The sequence below is a fragment of the Strongylocentrotus purpuratus genome, unplaced genomic scaffold (genome assembly GCF_000002235.5).
Source record: "Strongylocentrotus purpuratus isolate Spur 01 unplaced genomic scaffold, Spur_5.0 spur5_scaffold_1, whole genome shotgun sequence".
NCBI lineage: Eukaryota > Metazoa > Echinodermata > Echinoidea > Camarodonta > Strongylocentrotidae > Strongylocentrotus > Strongylocentrotus purpuratus.
Window position 1 is genome coordinate 8484173 of NW_022145594.1, and position 21495 is coordinate 8505667.

Consider the following 21495-nt stretch of genomic DNA (forward strand, 5'->3'; position numbering starts at 1 on the left):
TGAACAATGTTTCTATGGCCTCCTCCCCAATTGTTAGGAAAAAACCTGACTTAGAATTGTACACAGATGCCAGTGGCCTTGGATGGGGAGCTACTGACCTCCAGAAGCAAACAGGGGGTCGTTGGAATGAATTTGAGGCAGAAAGGGCACGAAACAATGAAATAAATTTCCTGGAAACCCTAGCCGCTGGGTTGGGGATAAAATCCTTTTGCATGAATAAGCGTAACGTTCATGTGATGGTAAGAATAGATAATACCACTGCAGTGGCTTATTTAAATCACATGGGAGGCTGCAAGTCCGCAATGTGTGACAAGATGACGAGAGAAATTTGGCAGTGGTGCATTTCTCGAAATATTTGGGTCTCCGCAGCCCATGTACCTGGTCGGCTCAATACTATTGCAGATGAAAGATCCAGGAAATTTAATGATCGGACAGAATGGAAACTAAACAGACAAGTGTTCGATAGAATAGTTTCCCACTTTGGTGTACCAGAAATAGACCTGTTCGCCTCGAGACTAAATGCTCAAGTAGAGAAATATGTCACTTGGCACCCAGACCCTGGGGCTTTTGCAGTTGACGCATTTACGCTAGATTGGAAACCTTTTGCATTCTATGCATTCCCACCGTTCTGTATGATCCCCAAATGCTTGCAAAAAATCAGAGAGGATAAAGCTAGAGGGTTACTTCTGGTCCCTAATTGGCCTACTCAGGCGTGGTTCCCTCAGTTGGTTAGCATGATGGAAGGAGAGCCACTGTTTATCCAGAGGCAAGAAGATTTGCTACTCCTTCCTGTGTTAAACACCACCCACCCTCTTAATGCTAATATTGACCTCCTATGTTGCAGGTTATGCGGCAACATTTTGAGAATCGGGGACTAAGCAGACGAACAGTGGATATCATTACAGCTTCATGGAGAGCATCAACCTGCAAGCAGTACCAAGTGTACATCACACAGTGGCGAAGATTTTGCCACAGCAGGAATACGAGTTACCTCCAAGCCGAGGTGGAAACGGTACTAGAATTCCTTAGTAGTTTATTTCATGACAGGAACCTTAGCTACAGTGCGATCAATACAGCTCGTAGCGCTTTATCCACTTTTCTGATTCTCGTTGACAGTAATCAGACAATAAGTACTCACCCACTTATAACCAGACTGATGAGAGGTGTTTTTCAACTCAGAACTGTCGTACCTAGATATACAGAAATATGGAATATTAGTCCAGTCCTCAATTTTCTAAGAAAATTGTCTCCAGTAAACTCCTTAAACCTCAGAGATTTAACACTCAAAGTATGTATGCTAATGGCTCTTGTATCGGCACAGAGAGTGCAAACCTTGCATATATTGAAGACTAACAAGATGACCCTAAAAGGGGGCTTTGTGGTTTTTCATTTGGATGAACACTTGAAGCAAAGCAAACCAGGAAATACCGATTTTAATTTTAAATTGGAAGCATATCCACCTGATAGAAGATTGTGTATTGTAAAATATGTGAAACATTATGTCCAGCGCACAGGACCACTTCGTGGGAATGAGAACTCATTCTTTGTAAGTTACACCAGACCTCATAATAGAGTAACAACTCAAACCTTATCTCGCGGGATCAAGACCTGCTTGCAAAGAGCAGGTGTGGATACAAACGTTTATAAGGCTCATTCAACGCGGGCAGCATCAACTTAAGCAGCTGCCAAGGCAGCACTTCCAATGGACCAGATCCTAGCCCGAGCAGGATGGTCTTCAGAGAAAACGTTTAGGAAGTTCTACAGGAAACCTTTTGAAAACAAGAGAAACTTTACCCAGGCAGTCTTACAAGATAGCACACTGCTTTAAGAACTGCATCAGAAGGCTTTTCAATAGAACTGGCATTAAGAGACCAGCTATCTATTTAATAGAACTGGGATTAAGAAACCAGATGTCTAGAATAGACTAGATACAGAAACGAACAATGTTTTTGCAACATTATGACATCTTATATATGGACGTCTTGTATGTGAAATGTTTTGCCACATGTATGAACAGACTACAATAAATGTCAAATATGGTGAGTCATTGATTAGAAGCATTCAATTCAATCTGCATAATCAGTGTTCACTTTTCCGTACATGTTGGTTGTTCCAAATGTGACTACTATGCTTCAAAATCTCATGTAATTTCGAACGACGAAATATGAAATAAAATAGTAAGATTAAACGAGAACTTACCGTTTGAAGTTTGATCTTTATTTTATGAATATTTAGGAGGAAGTTATTACATGCCCTCCTCACCCACCCAAACTTCAAACTTAAGTGTAAGTTCCCTGTTCCTTACTATTGAGAGTAGCCACATTTGTAGCTTTGAATATTGACTGCGCATGCGCTTGGCGGGATCTCATGTAATAACTTCCTCCTAAATATTCATAAAATAAAGATCAAACTTCAAACGGTAAGTTCTCGTTTAATCTTACTATTATCCAGTATTGATAGAGCAATCTACACTCAAAGTTTGATTGCGTAATGGAATAGTGTGAAAAGGGTACATATTTTCTGTCTGTGTTCTTAATTATGTGGAGTTATTTTAAAAGAGTTATTTAAAAGGTATTTCAAATGTTATTAAGTCATATCTGTAATATAGATTTTGACTTGAAGTAATGCAGGACTCAAAATTACATAAAACTTCATGTACAGACAGTACAGTACATGAGAAGTTATTCTCTTGCATTTGTTCAACATTGTTTCTGGTTTTTGGGGTGGTCTAAAAGGCAGAAAGAGGCAAATTACCCCTAGGTTCCTACGCTAACCCAATGAAATGAAAAAAATGAAATGATCTCTGCATGCTACAGAGTGAAAGAAATACTGATGCTAATGTACATGTAGAGCATCTTGTCATGAATAACTCTTTGAAATTCCATTCATCTTATTTGAAGCAAATTAAATTATTGCTTATCATTCCTATATATATATATATATCGATGTATTGGCAATTCTGTATTGTGTACCATACATGTATATATGAGGAAATCGTAATTAACGGTGTATAAACCGCACCTTTTTGCCGCCGAAAAAAATTCAAAGTCGGGGGTGCGGTTTATACACGATACACCAACAAACAAAAAAATAATAATAATTTAAGTTTCGCTTTATTCCCCTCCACCTGGCGCTATGCCTGGCAATGTCTCCCAGCTCAGTAATCGGTGTGTTGACTCACCCCTCGGAAACTAGAACAATACTCAAATTTGTCTGTCATCTTGGTTTGAAAGTAATCTTTCTGATAGATCTCACTATGTAGTTTATAATAATAATTCCTCCAATTTTTCTTCTATTACACGTCGTACCAAGGTTCTATCCTAGGTCCTTTTCTGTTTTTTTAATTTACATTAATGATCTTACACATTCAGCTGCGCCTCGCAGTTAAATAAAAGGCCTTCCCGCGTGGGTTTTTTAACAGACAAAGTCAGCAAAAAAAAAAAGGGTTTTTTTTTTTGGTTGTTTTTAGGGCGAAAAAGAGGGGTGCAATTAATACACAAGGGCGGTTTATACACCGTTAATTACGGTAGATAATTGTAATGCTTAGTGGTATCAGATACATGCAGTTCAAAAGTTAAAGACTCTGGTCTATAAAGTCTTAACAACTTGTAGTACAGACAATGTTGATTCAATAACATGTTAGAGCTAGTGTACAGGATAGGCAGATCGATTCCACCCACATCTCTTTGGAATTAACTGGTGTTGTTTGGTTAAATGTTAAATCATTGCCTACTGGGACCAGGTGGCCCCTGTATTAACCCTATGGCAATTAATGAATTCAGTAGTTAGCAGGTTAATTGGTGTTAATGATTTACAAGATGACTTCATTTATTACACTAATAATATGAACAAGATCATAAAGTGTAAAAGTCATATTTTTTAAAAATAATTCTTTAAGACTTTCTCTTTTAGATGATGACTTACATCATGGTTTTTATCTGATTCTTTGCAGGTGCAACATCATTCCAATCAGATAGACAGAGGTGGAGTCCAGGATTGTAAAAAGAACTCTGTGAAAAGAACTTTGAATGTTCATGTAGCATCCCTCCTTAGTTCTAAGTGATCCAAGACCTGGGAGTGATTCATGTCCTGCACTGTCCTTCAAATATTCCAAGCATCTTCGTCTTGACCAACAGCCTCAGACATCTACTCCTGGATGATCACCTTCCTCGGACAACTACCCCTTCTGGACACCATGCCCACATGGAAAAGCTATTCATCATATCAAAGGGTCAGTGACACAAAGATGTAACTCCATTTTGGCCAGTTTGAAAAAAGTGGTTTATGTGTCACTGAGCACTTGGGCCTTGAGTTAAGTCTATGTTTCACTAGCCATTGACTTCAATGGGGTGTTGGGATGAGTTAAGTCTTTGTGTTTCCTTGAAAGCCCACATTTTTCTGAACATTTTGATATCAAATACTCATTTTGGCAAAATATGGAGTTACGTCTTTTGTCACTGAACCCCCGATATATATACAAAATGATTCTGCCCGTACATTTAATGATCATAGTGGGCAAGTCCACGGTATTTGGTTGTTCAGCTCAGTTCAATTCAGTTCTTTGTTCGACATCAAAGTATACATCAAAAAAACATATCCAATGATAATATACAAATAATGCATGCGAATGAGTTCATTATACGATCTATTGGCACTCCAGTTGAGGCTGTATGCATCTATCGTACAAAGCCGTTGGGCTATTAAAGTACAATAGATGTGTGTAATGCTGTATGTGCTTCATTTATTAAAGATAAGCTTGAGTTCTGGTAAATATAGAAAATAAATTCTCACAGAATCCAATGAAACTAAAACTGAATGTTCAAGATTACAAACAAATGACATGTGCCGAACAATTTTGGTAGAAAAAGTTTTAGAGGCTGAGTAATGAGCATAGAAAGATACGAAAATCCAGATAAGTAGGCCCAACACCATGTGCTTAAAACAGGTCACTATGTGCAGATGGGAGTTGTGGTTTTTATCAAGATGATGCCCACTAAGTTTTTGTGCATTTGTTTTTATTTCACTGGTTCAAACAACCAATCTACTGCAGGATAAAAAAAAATCTGGAATAAATCATAGCAATTTTCTCTCAAAATATGATTCCCATACCAGAGCTCAAGATTACTGGTAGCTTTTGTTTTCCGAGCAGTGATGATATTGAAAAAAAATTGCAAGAGAATTGAATGTAAAATATTGTTTGTACATACACTCAGCCAAAAAATAAATAAAGTGGACACTATTCGTAGTTAAGATTATCAAATGAATATATCATTTTAAAAAAACTTATCTTTCATATATAAAAATAGACATAAATTAATCCTCTTTAAGATGGCATGGAATCGGAATGATATCATTCAAGCATGAGTGAGCATAGTCAACAATAAATGAGTATGAGAAAGAAATTGCAAAAATGGGGCATCTGGCCATTCAAATGTTGATGATCATTAAGGGTATCCTATGCGGCCAGGAGCAGACGATGGAACACCTGCTAGTCTGCCCACTCCTGCCAGAGCCAGACGACCTGGAAGCCGTGAATTGCTGTGCCAAAGCCTGTGTGAACCACTGGACGGGACTTTTGTAGTGACTCGATAAGAAGAAGAAGATGGTTTGTCAACTGGTGGGAATTAGAGCCATCTTGACCGTGTTTGTCAGAAAAATGTAGCCCTGCGACTACAGTTGACATCCAGAGCTCAATCCTCCTCATCATTTTTCATTCTTTGTTTTCAATGTTCAACAAGAATGTCTTACAGATGCACATGTCCAATATCATTTGAATGGCTACTTGCTCTATTTTTGCAATTGTCAATATTTAAGATATAATATGAAAAGTTTTGCTTTTAAAAGTAGACACTGTGTAAATGTGTCAGATTGTCAAAAACAATACACAAAATTGTAATTATGTTAAATGTCTTACATCATATATCCTGTTAAACATGGATATATGTGAAGTTGTATTTTGTTGTTGTAAAAATGTATTGAAATAAACTTAGAAATGTAAATTCAAGTGTTATGACTTTGTTTTGTTCATTTCACTAGTAATGGAACGGAACGATGGAATAAAAGTGCATATCTCTATTCGTGTTATACAGAGTGCTATATAAAAAGACACTTTCAGGAATTATGCAAGTGGCCTAGATTTGTGAAAATTTCTTGCATGAAAGTATAATAATTGAATCACAATATTAATTTGTTCAATTTTTGTGAAAAATTCTTGACGGAAAATGGCCACGATTCATGAAAAATGTTTGGTTTACAATTACTTTTTGCTTGTAGCTGCTCGAGGATAACAGTGTTCCAAAGGAGATGTACACCAGCCTTATGCACCATATATCACTTGACAAACACTAAACTCTTGATCTCTCCTTTGATATTCTATTTCTCTTTACCCCCATCTCTGTCTCTCTCTCTCTCTCTCTCCCTTATTCCCCATATATCGTCGCCGTTTTCACGAACCGGCACAGCCCAACGCGCAACGAAATAAGTACATTCTGAGAAAAACGCGTTTTACGTTTAGCCCGTTTTGAATTCGCCAGAAACATGCCTTATGTCAAATTTTATATCACAAAATACATATCAATGAAAGGAAAATATTCTGTATTTTCTATACATTCCATTTGTTAAGCATAATGACAATTACTATTAATATTACGAAGCTTTGGACTCTCGTGCCGGTTCGTGAAAATATTATTTTGCTGTTTACGTAGCAAAAATATTTTCACGAACCGGCACAAGCCACTGTGTCGTTTTTCCTATGTAACTTTACGCGCAAGACAAAAGCGCTCGCGCTGTCTTAGCGCGTATTTTATTTTCACGAACCGGCACAACCGCCTGTGTCGCGTCGTCTAGGTCTTGTAAGCGCAAAGATATTTTCACGAACCGGCACAGCCCATTGACTTATAACGGCGCGTGCCGGTTCGTGAAAATATGAATCGTGCTTTTTGGCTCGTGTGTCGTTTTTGTCATTTGTGTAACCGTGGATATCACAAAAACTAAAGCGTTTTGGATGCTGAAATTTGGTGAGATGAAAGATTGTTGATAACTTGTGCTAAAAATGCAAAAAAAATAAAAACTACATTTTGAAGGGATTTCGGTGGCTTGTGCCGGTTCGTGAAAACGGCGACGATATATCTCTCCCTCTTTCCAATCTCCCTTCTCTAACAACCTTACTATCAAGCTCCCTCGCTTTCTCTTTTCTTCATTTTCTTCCTTTTTCCATCTCACTCTCATGTGTATACTTTCTATATATCATTGATTTTTCTTTGACCAGCACTGCATCTCTCAGTTATATTTATCATCAAATCACTCTTTCTAATATAATCAATGAAAAAGTGATCAACTCTTCATCTTCTTACTTCCTCTCATAAGTCTTTATCAAAAGAAAACAAAAATTCAAAAGACGGAGACATACTGCACGCCAAAATACGGGACAAGAACAACTCTTATTGTGAACAATATCAAGTAACAAAACCAAATGTACAGAAATACATACACATATAGGTACGTCTAGATGATAGCTCAATCAAGACTTTTCTTGGGGACACAATAGAGATAAATTCCTATATCATTTAGTTTTTATATCTCTCACATGTACTGGTAAATACTGCAAAAGGAGTGAAGGAGATAATTGTCTTTTACATTGTAAAATACATTGTTCACCGTCACTTGTTTTAAATCTCAACCTTCCTATTAATTCAAAGTAATAGGAACTCTACCGGTATACAAAAGAAATATATCTCCTTAATTTCTTCAAAACGATATTTGTGCTCAAAGAAATTATGAAAATTCAGAACACAATGAGGCTATTTAAAGAAAAAGAAACGGCGAAGTATTCAGTACCAGTAGTGCTCTGACATACATGAACGCTCAGGCAACAATTGCTTCAGGCTTTATTCCATCTAAGATATTATGTTAGAGTTGAGGTTGCAACTGGTGGATTTGACAGCAGATTTAGGTTTTAGGGTTGGGTAAATCATTTTACTGTATGAACTTACTGATACATTCATACAGGTATTTATATGTATTTACTATCTATAGGCCTAGGAAATGCCAAATATGGTTGTATTTTATAATAATAGAAAGACAAATTTTACAGAGGACATTAAAGTGCAATCTGTTTTTGTGCTGTATTCTGTAATGTACAAATGTACCATACAGAGAAAATATGAAGTTATAAACTAGTATCGATTACTATGCTCTCATTCACTGAGTGTCCGTCTTTAGATATCACAGCCAAATGGTCCCCTTTTTTTTCAATAGCTTCGGGCAGCCTGTGTAGGGACCAAGATGTTTTTGTATGACCTGATATGTCTACAAAGCTGATCAATATAATCCCTGCTGAAACTAATTGACTTTAAAACTAATAACACTAATCCTGATAATAATAGTAACATTTTGATTGTGCTTTACTGCTTTATACATGTTTGTACCAGTAAATGCTGTACTATTATTACCTCCTGGTTTCGGCATGGGCTAAAATCATAAATTTTCTTCAGATTGTTTCTTAAAAAACTTATTCATTATCATTATCGTATGATTGTTTTTGTTCTACTATAATTGGATTTAAATCTATTTCTTTGGTACTATGTAAAGCGCTTAGAGATGTCTAATATTAAGCGCTATATAAATTCATTATTATTATCATTGCATAAATTTTGGTTCTTGTATAAAACAATTACGAAATCAAAAAATCAAACATAAATCCTAAATATGTGATTCTAATTGGTTGATAAAGTTACCTCACAGAGCTGCATTCAATACCAACTTTTCATGCAAGATGTCCAAGATGTAACTTATCATGTGAGGCAATTATAAAGTACAGTCAAACCTGTCTATAGCGACCACTCAAGGGAAACACAAAACGTGGTCTTTGTAGACAGGTTCCGTTAGTACATGATTCAATGAGAAACCCATTTTTAAGAGAAACAAAAAATGTTGTTTTTGTAGACAGGTGGTCACTAAAGCAGGTTTGACTGTACATGTATGATTTTACATTAAGCCTGACAAAATGTGTTCATAATCTGTTACCAAAAAAAGAAATCAAGATAATACCACAAACTCCATAACTATTTAGTATAATGATTGAGAGTCCCCTGTAGTCCGACGTATAGCTGTAGGGCTACAAACCCAACACCAAATGTAAAGAAAGACTTCGCTAAGAGGAGCGTCCAAGAGCCAAGTCCTGCTGCATGGATCAAAATTCTGTGTGAAAAAAAGGCAATGAATAAGGAACATACAACATTATTATCTATATAAGGCTTCCAAGTGGTACATTAAATCAGTGTATTCAATATCTTTAGCGCAGTACCCGGATGACTGATCAATATTGTATTCGTATTGCTCAGTCATCCGGGAACTTTCGGGAACATCCGATATCAATATCACATAAAAACAAAGTCATATTTACTGAGGTAAATCAAATTTTGTTATTTCTCTAGTCAGCCTGATATAGATAATAATAATATTGTATGGCTTTGTTTTTGTGTGATACAAGAATATATTGCTCGAGCTATGACACTCAAAGCCATACAATATTATATAAATACTGTCAACTAATTCAAATGTTCCGCATATGACATAGATGATTCAATCATGCTGTAAAAGTAAATCCCACTGGATAATCATAGGCAACACAAAATATGCTCTTTATTTTGTTCCACAAAAATAATTGTAAAACATTGAAAGATGGGATGGGATGATTAAGGTCCAGTATCTTACCTATGATTCAAATGTATCTGTTACAACCTATTATTGAAAGAATCATGTGATTCAAACAACTTCTCCCTCTAATTGTATTTTTATTAAACAGGCTAGTCATCAAAGACAATTTCCATACATACTGTGGGTATTACAAGGAGAACCGGGTTACGTATATAATTTAACAAGCAAATGGCATATACATCCATATTGTTTTTCCACGATAAGATCTAGTATTAACTTATAATGGTGATCAAAACAAATTATTTAAACCTGTCTATTAAGACCACCTAATGGAACAGAAGAAGTGGCCACTGTTAACAGGTGGTCTTTTCCAGCCACCTTCTACAACATACTTTTTTTTCCTGGAGAGGAGCCATACATGTCACCACTAACCTTTACAGTGTGAGTCAAAAAAAAGTTTACGCCTAGAAAATTGCTAATTATTTTAAAAATCATCTATGAAAAGTAAATTATTATTCATCTTATGAAAGAGTGTTTTATCTCAAATCATTTGGTACCATTTTTGTGTGGTATGTGTTTACGCTTGGATGAACAGGAGGCATTGTTTGCAAGAGTGCCAAAATTGACTTGCGCCAAAGTTGCTTATGTGATGTTTGAATACAAAAATTGGGTTTTGGGTATTAATTCAGTCTTTGCAGATCTAAATAACATCCCTAACAAAATTAAGCATGCCACACGTACCAAATATCGAATACCAAATATCAACAAACATCTGTGCGCGTGTGTGTGGGTGTGTGTGACTTTGCCCTTTGCAAAAAGCATATGCAATGCAATTCATTTGATATATTCAACTTATTCTCTCATTCCGCTAATCCCAACATAATACATACTGTAGGCATCACTTTGGCGCAAGTCGATTTTTGCACTCTCGCAAACAATGCCTTCTGTTCATCCAAGCGTGAACACATACCACACAAAAATGATACCAAATGATCTGGGATAAAACACTCTTTCATAAGATGTATGATAATTTACTGTTCATAGATGATTTTAAAAATAATAAGCAAATTTCTAGGTGTAAACTTTTTTTTTACTCACACGGTATAGAGAAGGTGCCATCAAGTTTATATGTATCTGAATCAAAAGTGAACTATGAGACCACAATTATAAGTAATTATTAATTGACAGAATTTTTTTAATTCTATTGTTATTTTTTTTTTTTTTTTTGGGGGGGGGGGGAGGGGAATATTTGCCTTACTGGACTTTGACTGGTCTTGTATATACTTACTCAACAACAAGAGGCTTGTAAGAGCTAAGGGCTAGTAAGGTCACTACAATGGGCTGGACGGACTTGTTGAGGTCATGACGACTCCATAGCCATACTAGTGCCGCTGTGGATATGTGTTGTACCTGTTTGTAAAACAATTAGAATTCCCCCATTCAAAGATGTTTAATTCAGTTGAATATTTTTTACTTTAAACAGAAGATAGGATAGTGAGAATGAGAGGACAAAGAGGGGATAACGCAGTCGGAGAAAGGGGAAAAGAAAAAGGGACAGAAAAAGAGTGTATACCAGTAGTGAGATACAAACAGAGAGAGGGGGCTTTGAAGAGAAATACAGCACAAGCAAGAAATGCCAACATGTTTGTTCATCCAAACCATACTATCAATGGGAACATTATTTATTAAGTCTGAAGTAGTTCTTGCATTTTTATAGTTTTCAAAGGCAAGGCTGGTCCACAGGGAAGCAAAGCAAAGTAATTAAGTTGTTCCTCTTCTCCTCACAATCGTACTGATTGTAGGTCTTCTAAGAGCTACATATCGGATATAAGCTAACTGGATATGGTCATGAAAGAAATTCAGTCTACCCCTCGGATTAGCATTACATTCATAGATGGATGGACTTCAAGTCACACTTTGTTCCTCTGGCCCCTCCTTCATGGACTGTAGTACATTGTAACAATCCAGAGTACTATACGGGATGGGTAGTAGACTAATTGGATATTAGATGATATGGAAATTATACCACATGACTATTAGACTATATGGTCATTAGACCAAATGATATGTAGACCAAATGACTATTAGACTATATGGTAATTAGACCAAATGATAAGTAGACCAAATGACTATTAGACTATATGGTCATTAGACCAAATGATAAGTAGACCAAATGACTATTAGACTATATGGTCATTAGACCAAATGATAAGTAGACCAAATGATTATTAGACCATGTGGATAGTAGACGGGCTGGGCGTAGACCATATGGGAAAAGAGTAAGACTATATTTGGGAGTAGACGAACAGGTTGTAGACCAAACAGCAATTCACTGATCTACATTACAGGCTACACAGCTCTTTAAAGGTTACTAGAAGGAGGATATAAAACATGCTTAGAATTTGCAACCTTACCAGATTAACATTGGATTCCAGGCTGAGTTGTATGTACTTCCAGTCAAACTCTGTCCCCCTGGCCCCGACCCACATGGGTACAACTCTGGTCATGATGAGCTCGGCTGTGGCCCATCCCACTCCTGCAACCAAGAACTTGAGTTCCCCCTTGGCTGAGATGCTGTTCATGATGAAGTAGAACCCAATCAGGTCACCGAGGTCAATCGTCGACTTCATGAATTCCTGTAAATATCAAGATACACCTTAGAACATTTTGTTTCATTATTTTGTTTTTCTCCACGTCACGATAGAAATTAATATTACATAATCTTCGAAATACAAAACTATACAATGAGATATCTGAAGTGGGAGGATCATGAGAAGCACATAAATGACTAGTTAAAAAATGATCCTCGCAAAATACTACTTCGAGAGATGAATCAGTTTCTATTTACTCTGGAGTACATCGTTCAACAAGTAGGAAAAAGCAGAAGGCGACGGCTTTGACGGAAATCGCCGAATTGAGGCAGCAGACATCGGCAATTAATGCAAGGATTAAGGAGCTATTACAAGGGTTCTCAAACATAAAGACTACCGAAGAAAGATCGAAGCAGAAAAAACATAAAAGGCGTACCAACACGCAAATATCCAGTAATGTGACGTCAAGTTCGGATGAAGTACAACTAAAGTCACAAGAGGAATCCTCGAATACAGAAGGGATCCAGACTCCTTCACTGTCAAGCAGGGCAGTGAAAGTAAATGAAGAGCAACGGATAAAGAGGTTACATCGGAAGGATGAGTCATTGCATGCAGCTACACCAAGGAATAGAGGCATCTCTATTACGCCTGACAAATATGATGGGTCTACCTCATGGATTGACTACTGCGAGCACTTTGAATCCTGCCGTGCAGTGAACGGCTGGAATGATGAAGAAGCAGGAAAGATTCTAGCATCATGTTTGAGAGGGCAGGCTTTAAGATTGCTGCAGGAACAGAAGCAGAGAATGATGAGCTTCAATGATCTGAAGAAAAAGCTGGCTAACAGGTTTTCGGATGACGGACAAGCCGAAAATCATTTGCTGGAGCTTAAAGGTAAAGACCAGTTATGGTCATACGATTGCAGTGTGAAAGAAAAACGTTGGGGTATCGATCAGAAAAGGTTGATCATCTAGCATAGATGTACTGCAAGGTTCTGGAATCATCAAAATGATAAGAATTTTGGCCCATTCTTCGTAAAGTTACAAGCACTATACACAGAAAGATGTATATGGGACTACCCTATATCTCTCACAGACCATGAGAGAAACAAATTTACCAAATATATGAATTAGTAGGCGGTTTCCCGGCAAATTTTTTATCATCATGTATTAGTCGAAACATATTCTTTCACATGATTGGTAATGAGAGCTTCCATTTCATTTTTTGAAATTGGGGCGTTTCCAATACTGGTCTTTACCTTTAAGCAAAGGCAGAGACATGAGGGCGAAACACTCAAAGAGCTAGGGCAAAACATCAGAGAATTAACTTCCTCAGCTTATCCAGAGTTGGACTATGCTGTACGAGAGAGATTGGCGAAAGGGCATTTCATGGATGCCCTAACGAAACCCAAGCTCAGAGAGGCCATATTCAATTCTCAGGGTAAGACACTAGACGAGGTGGTTCATGTAGCTGTAGTAGCTGAGGCATTTCACAAGTCTGAAGATCAGAGGATGGGCACTGGAAGGACCTCAAAGTACAGTAGGGGTATGACAAAGGAAGAGGAAATGGATCAACAGCCAGCCGACACAACCTCTGAAGTGAAGAACACCCTGATCAGCCTGAAAGAGGAAATTGTAGGATTGATGGCAGCAATAAAGGGCGCTTTTCAGGCGTCTCAACAAACAGCTCACTCTGATGGAAAGCAACAACGGGAGAAATCAGCTGTATCTGATGGTTGTTGCTTCTACTGTGGAAAGAAGGGGCACATCAAGAAAAAGTGCAGGAAAAGGCTCAAGAGTGAGGCTCAAAGGCAAACTGAACAAAAGCAACAACAGGTCTCAACAAACGAGAAAAGGCTACCACAGGGGGGCGTGCATGATGCGGCCAATGCAGCAAGATCTGACAGTCCCTCAACAACAAATACCACAGAATCAATAGGCACCTCTAAGCACAATAGAGAGATGCACCAAGGAAAATTAAAGGGCATGTATATACCAGTTATCATCGCCGGGCAACAGTTACATTTTTTTGTAGACACTGGGGCTACAAAGCAGGATATGTGAAACTGATAGAGCAGCCTTCTATTGAACCTACTACAGAGAGAATAATGCTTGCAAACGGCTCAAATATGAAGGTGGACGGCAAGATCCACACTGAAGTGACAATAGGCCAGGAAAAGGCAAGGGTCACTTTGATTATCGCTGATGTATGCGGCGATGGAGTCTTGGGCATGGATAATCTTCTGTATTCAGAGCGAAGCTTGACTTGGAGACGGTTACTCTAGAGACCAAATGGGGATCAGTTCAGTGTCGCCATGAATGCAAGACAACAACCTGCTTCCGCATTGTAACTACGGAGATGCAGACTGTACCTGCAGGACGAGAGAGCCTTATTTCAGGAAAGACGTCGCCACTGAGACGGAGGAAGAAACAGATGGTGATCAACTGTTCCAAGCCGCTAGAAGCCTGCGTCAAGCTGGAGGCGGATGTAAGGTGACGCAGAAAACAAGACACATCATTCCGCCAGGGATGAAGATCACCTACCAATACGAGTCACTGCACCTGCTGGATGGAACAGTATACACTCGTATTACCAGAGAAGAGAAGAGAAAGAACAATGAGCCAAGTGATGCCTAGAAGGACAGGAAACGAACTAACTGTAGAAACAAAGATGAACTGTTAATAAGACAACATCTTTCAGGAGGAAAACGAAAGGCATCCTCATTGTTTATATCCATACATGTATCTACTTTTTTATCATTTTTATGTCGTAGTGTAAGCTATTCATTTGTTTGTAAAACACCACACCATTATCTTTTGGAAAATTCAAGGATGTGTCATAATGCACAAACATTCATTAACATAATTGGCATAGAAAGCACTCGCTGTAATGGTAATATTCAGAGCTAATGTCCATAGAATGAACATGTTGTTATATGAGAGCTTCATAGAAAGAGATTATAGAAGATAAAGAGAGCTTGATTGTTATATGCATATCAGAAGTAATCTTAAAGAGGACGTAACTCTCAGTATGGCTAATACAGCGATGCATAATTCAATACGTTTTAGTAATTGTAAATATTTTTGGAATCCCCTTGTATTAATGTGAGGATGACAATGTGAGGACACATTCCTTGAAGAGGGGGGCTGTGTAACGAACCAGTTCGCCACAATTTAAGTTATCTTGCAGAAAACGTAGAGGGCGCAGTAAGCTTTTGGGGCGTAAGGGCTCAGAGCGCGATTACGGACGCACCATGCGTAAAGCAGCTCTCAGAGCGTCTCAGAGGCTATAAATACCAGTATTTTACGGTAGTTTCGTCACTTCGACGCTGGCTCTCGTCTTGGTCAGATAGCGAACTCTCCGCTTTGCTCCAACTGAGCTCAAATATGGAAAAGGATTGGAAGCGAGAAATAGAGTTCCTACACAAGGCAATCCCTGCCTTTACTACTTGTTGAGATTAATACACATCCAACTATCCAAAACCCCTCTCATCTCCACACTCATATACTTTGGGAAAGCGGAGCCACGTCCAGGCCTCTTAATTACAAGCCAAATAAAAACCGCTCGCATTAGTCAGGATGGCAAATTCTTCGCCAGATGACGGTGATAGAGGCAAGGGACAGGCCAGCCCTCCAGCATCCAGGACCCGTTCTAAGATGGAGGGCCGTAACAATAGTACCCCCAAAACACATACTAGCAATAAAATGAATCAAACTTTTAGCTTGAACTCACCCCCATGATGTCTAAATGGTTCACTCCACCTTCTGATGTGGGAAAGAATGTTGCCAAGATCATCATCTAGAGACAGGACATGAGGAGAGGAAGAGAAAATGTATTTTCAATTTCAATTTATTTATGTTTCCAACAAAACATTGCAAGTAAACATTAACAACAAATGTAGGAATACATAATGGAAACAGAGGGGTCCACTAAGAAGTAATCCTTGTACAACTGTGAACACCTCAAACTATACCTAGGAATTATTAGTAATTAAATTAACAAGTCCATAACTACAATAGGAACTACAAAATAGGGAAAAGAGGGGGATGCCAACAGAGACGAGAACAGGACAAGACAGTACTTTACATGACAAAGATAGAAGGACACGGTCATAATACAAAGAGTAGACAAAATGCTAAAAAAGAAGTGAAAGATCGAGGGTACAGAAAATAATACAAGATGATGAGCTGCATGTGAGGTTGAGAAGAAGATGAGGAGAGAGAAATGCGTATTAGAAAGGAGATAAACATGAGAAGATACAATATAATATATCAAATTACAACTATAATGGACCACTGCATGAAATCAAATAAAAAGGAGAATTATTTCAACCATCTTACAACAACTGCAAACAGTACATCTTATCATAATTTAATAAAATACTGGTAAGGTGAATGTATCATTTCTAGAAATTCATGCTAAAAGACTCAATATTTGACTTTTTTTAAGACTTCAGATTGAGATGTTGTACCCTATAGAAAACTGGTTGGACAGAAACCACTTCAATTCTTGAGCAATGAATTTTATGTATACTGCTTCTCCTCTCCCATGTGTCTTAATCATGGCTTGTGACAATGTGGGCAACACTAGATTCAGCTTTTTGGTAAAACCGCTGTGATCAGTTACTTGTAACTGGAAAAGTTTAGCCTTAAAGCAATTACCGGTATCAACATTATGACTATTAATTATTTATAACATTCATCACAACACAACTCATGCTCATAATAATAATAATAAAAATGGTGCTTATAAAGCGCTCACCACCGAAGTCTCTAAGAGCATGAGTTGGTGACTAAAATATTTTCCAAATACAAGCATACTAGAAAAAGAAAATTCGATAATACATTTTGACCTTCTCATAATTCAATGTTCTGTGTAAGCCCGATGCATAATATGAATTTCAGCACCTACCTTGCATAACTGAGTGAAGAGATAGGCTGTCCCTGCTTGAACACATTTCCAAAATGCACTGTACTCTGACCTGAAATAAAGCAAAAATTATGAAGCAAAAATAAAAGATAAAATTTTGACTTCCATCCTCTCTTTCTCCTTCTCCTTCTCACTCAAAGCAGCAATACTATCCTTCATCAGTAGGGGTGCTGGTCCGAGAATGAGGATCGTCCGCATAAATAAAGGATATCCTCCAGTTTCCAGTGGGATGTGTTCACGCGGATAAAATGCCTCCTCAAAAATAATTTTCTTCAGCGCTCTGCAGTTTTGGATTCCCGATCCGCGCTAGCAATGTGAAAAACAGATTTCGCGTAATAAAATACCTACAGTTCACAGTCTACTTTTATGGTTTATCCATCTTCCCGAGGATTTATCGCTCATGACGTGAAAGTCTCTGTACAAAGTCAATGTGAAATGCATCAAGAAAATCATCGCGGTATCCTTTGTTCGCATCTTCTTCTTCTTCTTCAAGATAATCTGCCTCCTTCAATACTGAAGATTCTTGCAGATGCCGTATACTCGGCCTGATTGGGGTGTGCAGGTGGACCATTACACCGGGGTTTCCCCCTTCTCTTATACGAATAGTGCAATGGGTTCTTAACGTGCAAGGGTGGTGACTCTCCTGTACACGGGGCCTCCATTTAACGTCCTATCAGAGGGACAGAGTGTTTTCCATTTGACATAACCTGCGTCTATGAACAAGGGAAGGGGCACGTTAACACACAACGCAGACTTCAGTCATCCGCCTGGATGGGAGTCGAACCCGGGATCTTTGGTTCGACAGGCAGACGCTTTACCGACTGAGCCAACTCGCATCGCCAACACAAGGATCAGAAATCGGAATCGTCAATGAAAGTACAGACGATCCTTCTTTTTTCTAATGCGTCTCTCCTCGTTTATGCCGATGATCCTTATTCTCGGACCAGCGCCCCTACTGTTCATATTATAGTCACCAACATTCACTCACTCATACTAGCAGCAATACTATCTCTAGAGTAAAGGAGCCGGTAATCGGCCAGCTCCAGTTTTCGGCCGATTGGTTGGATGCATGGTAAAATCACATTAAAATACATGGCATAATAGCACAACACATATCCCACACATACCATACCATGCCAGTGTCACTGAAGAACCACATTTGCAATGAAAAATATATCCTAAAATATCACATTTTAGCGATGTAATCGGCGGTGCCGCTACCCGAATCTGAAAAATCGAGTATCTTACGCGTGTCTGTAAGAAATATGGGTACCATAAAATGAGCTTTATTTCAAGTATTTTTCAGATTAAGAGCCCGATTTTGTGCTAGTCGCAAGCTCAAAAGTATCTCATCGCATGTATTAAATCAATGCAGCCGCACACTGCAACGCACACACGATATCTCTGTCTAATTCAGATTCCAATTTCCGATCACGGCAGTACTAGTTTTCGGCCTAGCGAGCTGCGGGGAGCTCCGACGTGGGATACCTGCACCGCCCGCTAGTGCTATAGATCAGCGCGGAAATGCACGGCGTGCGTGCGCGCTTCGTATTGAATTTGTACATGCGGCCGAAAACTGGTTCGCTATGCCGACTGACTCCGAAACAGTGAAAATTGAGATGAATATTGTCATGGCAATTCGTGATTTTTTTTCTGGGATTCTTTTTTTGTTTAAATAATAATAATATTTGCTTCATGATTTGAACAAGAAATGATAATAAATAGGAAGTAAAGGGTCCAAAAAAATAGGATTTTGTCTTAAGTGGCCGAAAACCGGCTCCTTTACTCTACACAAACACAAACATTTTAACCACACTCAAATTTCTCATTTGAATTATAAATTGCAACACCTGTAGATCTAATCTGTATGTAAATAAAATAACAGGACTTTTACAGAAGAAGAAGAAGAAGAAGAGATCATTAACAGTGAGTATAGCAATGCTCCTATGAGTGGTAAAAAGTTAATAAAGCCAAATTTCAAGTCTAATTTTTTTACAACTTTAATATCAACGTGTGGGACCTGACGCATATCACATGATTACAAAACGGACATTTTTAAACATGATTGGCGCAATCAGATGCAAACTTACAATCCTGAGCACTTGTAGACTATGAAATATGGAATATAGGCAAGAGCCACACAATTTCCGAAGTGAAAAAGTGTCATTTTGGATAATCTTTTGTCAAGGTGCGGCAAAAATCTCGGAAATCTCGCCAACGCCACACGGTGTATTCAAAGAGCAAACAATAAAGAAAAAACAATCTAGAATTGCAATATTTGCTGGGGGGGGGGGGGCCGGGGTTGGTCACAGGGGCGGGTCCATTTGAAGCGAACCAGTTAATATCAGTGAAGCAAAGTGGTCTTGTGGATAAGACATCGCTTCACAATGCAGATGTACTCGGTTCGATTCCCGGCTACGCCTTTATACCTCGTCTTATTTTTTATCATTTATTCCTTCATATTGACTTATCCATCTCTTTTTTTTTTAAGAGGAAACCCCCCTCCTCCTCAACAAAGGAATAAAAGCAGTTAATGAGAATATTTTGTTAAGTCATTAACATCAGAAAGTGTTAACAACTTGAAACGGACCAGTTAAAGATAAACTTAAGTTCTGGTAATGCGATTGCATTGTGAAAGAAAAGGTGTGGAATGGATAAGTTGATCATATAGCATGTAAGTAATGGTGTGTAATGCAAGGTTCTGGAGTCATCAAAATCATCATAAATTTGGCAGAGTCTTGGTAAAGTAACAATCACTTACACAGAAAGATGTAGGCTATATGGGACAACACACATGGTGTCGGGGCTAGTACTACTCTGATTTCCTTATCTGTCTATGCTCATTACTAAGCCAGTATACATTTTCTTCCAAAATTGTTTGGCACATGACATTTATTTGTTATCTTGAACATTCAGTGTAAGTTAGATTCTGTGAGAATTCATTTTCTTTTTTTACCAGAACTCAAGTTTATCTTTAATATCACTGAAACAAAGTGGTCTTGCATTTTGTCCCGTCCTTAACATCTCATGGTATGATATTATGCGATTACATAGTTTGGATAGACTGATCATACACTCTTACATAGAAATAAAAAGAGATCATTTCATGACATGTTAAGGACGACACAAAATGCAAGGGTCTCCCCTTGCATTTTGTCCCGTTCTTTACAACTCATGGAATGATCTGCGATTACATAGTTTGGATAGACTGATCATACACTCCTATATTGAAATGAAAAGAGATCATTTCATGACATGTTAAGGACGACACAGAATGCAAGGGTCCATCCTTGCATTTTGTCCCGTCCTTAACATCGGCATGGAATGATCTGCGATTACATAGTTTGGATAGACTAATCATACACTCCTATATAGAAAAGAAAAGAGATCATTTCATGACATGTTAAGGACGACACAGAATGCAAGGGTCCCCTTGCATTTCGTCCCGTCCTTAACATCTCATGGTATGATATGCGATTACATAGTTTGGATAGACTGATCATACACTCCTATATAGAAATGAAAAGAGATCATTTCATGACAGTCATGTTAAGGACGACACAGAATGCAAGGGTCCCCCTTGCATTTCGTCCCGTCCTTAACATCTCATGGTATGATCTGCGATTACATAGTTTGGATAATTATACTGATCATACACTCCTATATAGAAATGAAAAGAGATCATTTCATGACATGTTAAGGACGACACAGAATGCCATTAGGGTCCCCCCTTGCATTTTCCCCGTCCTTAACATCTCATGGAATGATCTGCCATTACATAGTTTGGATAGACTGATCATACACTCCTATATAGAAATGAAAAGAGATCATTTCATGACATGTTAAGGACGACACAGAATGCCATTAGGGTCCCCCCTTGCATTTTCCCCGTCCTTAACATCTCATGGAATGATCTGCCATTACATAGTTTGGATAGACTGATCATACACTCCTATATAGAAATGAAAAGAGATCATTTCATGACATGTTATAAGGACGACACAGAATGCAAGGGTCCTTAACATCTCATGGTATGATATGCGATTACATAGTTTGGATAGACTGATCATACACTCCTATATAGAAATGAAAAGAGATCATTTCATGACAGTCATGTTAAGGACGACACAGAATGCAAGGGCCCCCTTGCATTTCGTCCCGTCCTTAACATCTCATGGTATGATCTGCGATTACATAGTTTGGATAATTATACTGATCATACACTCCTATATAGAAATGAAAAGAGATCATTTCATGACATGTTAAGGACGACACAGAATGCAAGGGTCCCCCTTGCATTTCGTCCCGTCCTTAACAT

The 21495-nt window shown here is 38.2% G+C and overlaps 3 protein-coding genes across 3 annotated transcripts in view; 2 read left to right on the plus strand and 1 right to left on the minus strand.

Annotated features, from left to right (window-relative positions):
* LOC115920888 overlaps window positions 1–1013 on the plus strand; it is a 3745-nt gene extending 2732 nt beyond the window's left edge. Inside the window, exon 2 of the mRNA XM_030977607.1 lies at window positions 845–1013. The gene's annotated coding sequence lies outside the window, so the exon portion shown is untranslated. The remainder of the gene's footprint in view (window positions 1–844) is intronic.
* Window positions 1–4318, plus strand: part of LOC580703 (26S proteasome non-ATPase regulatory subunit 9) — a 14868-nt gene extending 10550 nt beyond the window's left edge. Inside the window, exon 6 of the mRNA XM_780744.5 lies at window positions 3953–4318. Within this exon, the coding sequence (XP_785837.1) occupies window positions 3953–3977 (25 nt within the window). The 3' untranslated portion in view covers window positions 3978–4318. The remainder of the gene's footprint in view (window positions 1–3952) is intronic.
* Window positions 4319–7420: 3102 nt separating this feature from the next.
* Window positions 7421–19426, minus strand: LOC580647 (transmembrane protein 147). Its single transcript, XM_030977608.1, has 6 exons — window positions 19268–19426; window positions 17160–17229; window positions 15981–16046; window positions 12072–12293; window positions 10946–11067; window positions 7421–9198 (listed from the first exon to the last, which is right to left on the minus strand). Exons 1-6 carry the CDS (start codon window positions 19342–19344, stop codon window positions 9063–9065), a joined length of 693 nt encoding a protein of 230 aa, XP_030833468.1. The 5' UTR covers window positions 19345–19426; the 3' UTR covers window positions 7421–9062.
* Window positions 19427–21495: the final 2069 nt, after the last annotated feature.

What these genes read in the sequence shown, in the direction of transcription:
- LOC580647 (XM_030977608.1), bottom strand. Translation starts at nt 19,344, where the DNA reads ATGACACTTTTTCACTTCGGAAATTGTGTGGCTCTTGCCTATATTCCA. An exon ending in TGGAATCCAATGTTAATCTG is followed by an intron (nt 11,068 to 12,071) that starts GTAAGGTTGCAA and finishes TTTTACAAACAG; the next exon opens with GTACAACACATATCCACAGC. An exon ending in TACAAGCCTCTTGTTGTTGA is followed by an intron (nt 9,199 to 10,945) that starts GTAAGTATATAC and finishes TTTTTCACACAG; the next exon opens with AATTTTGATCCATGCAGCAG.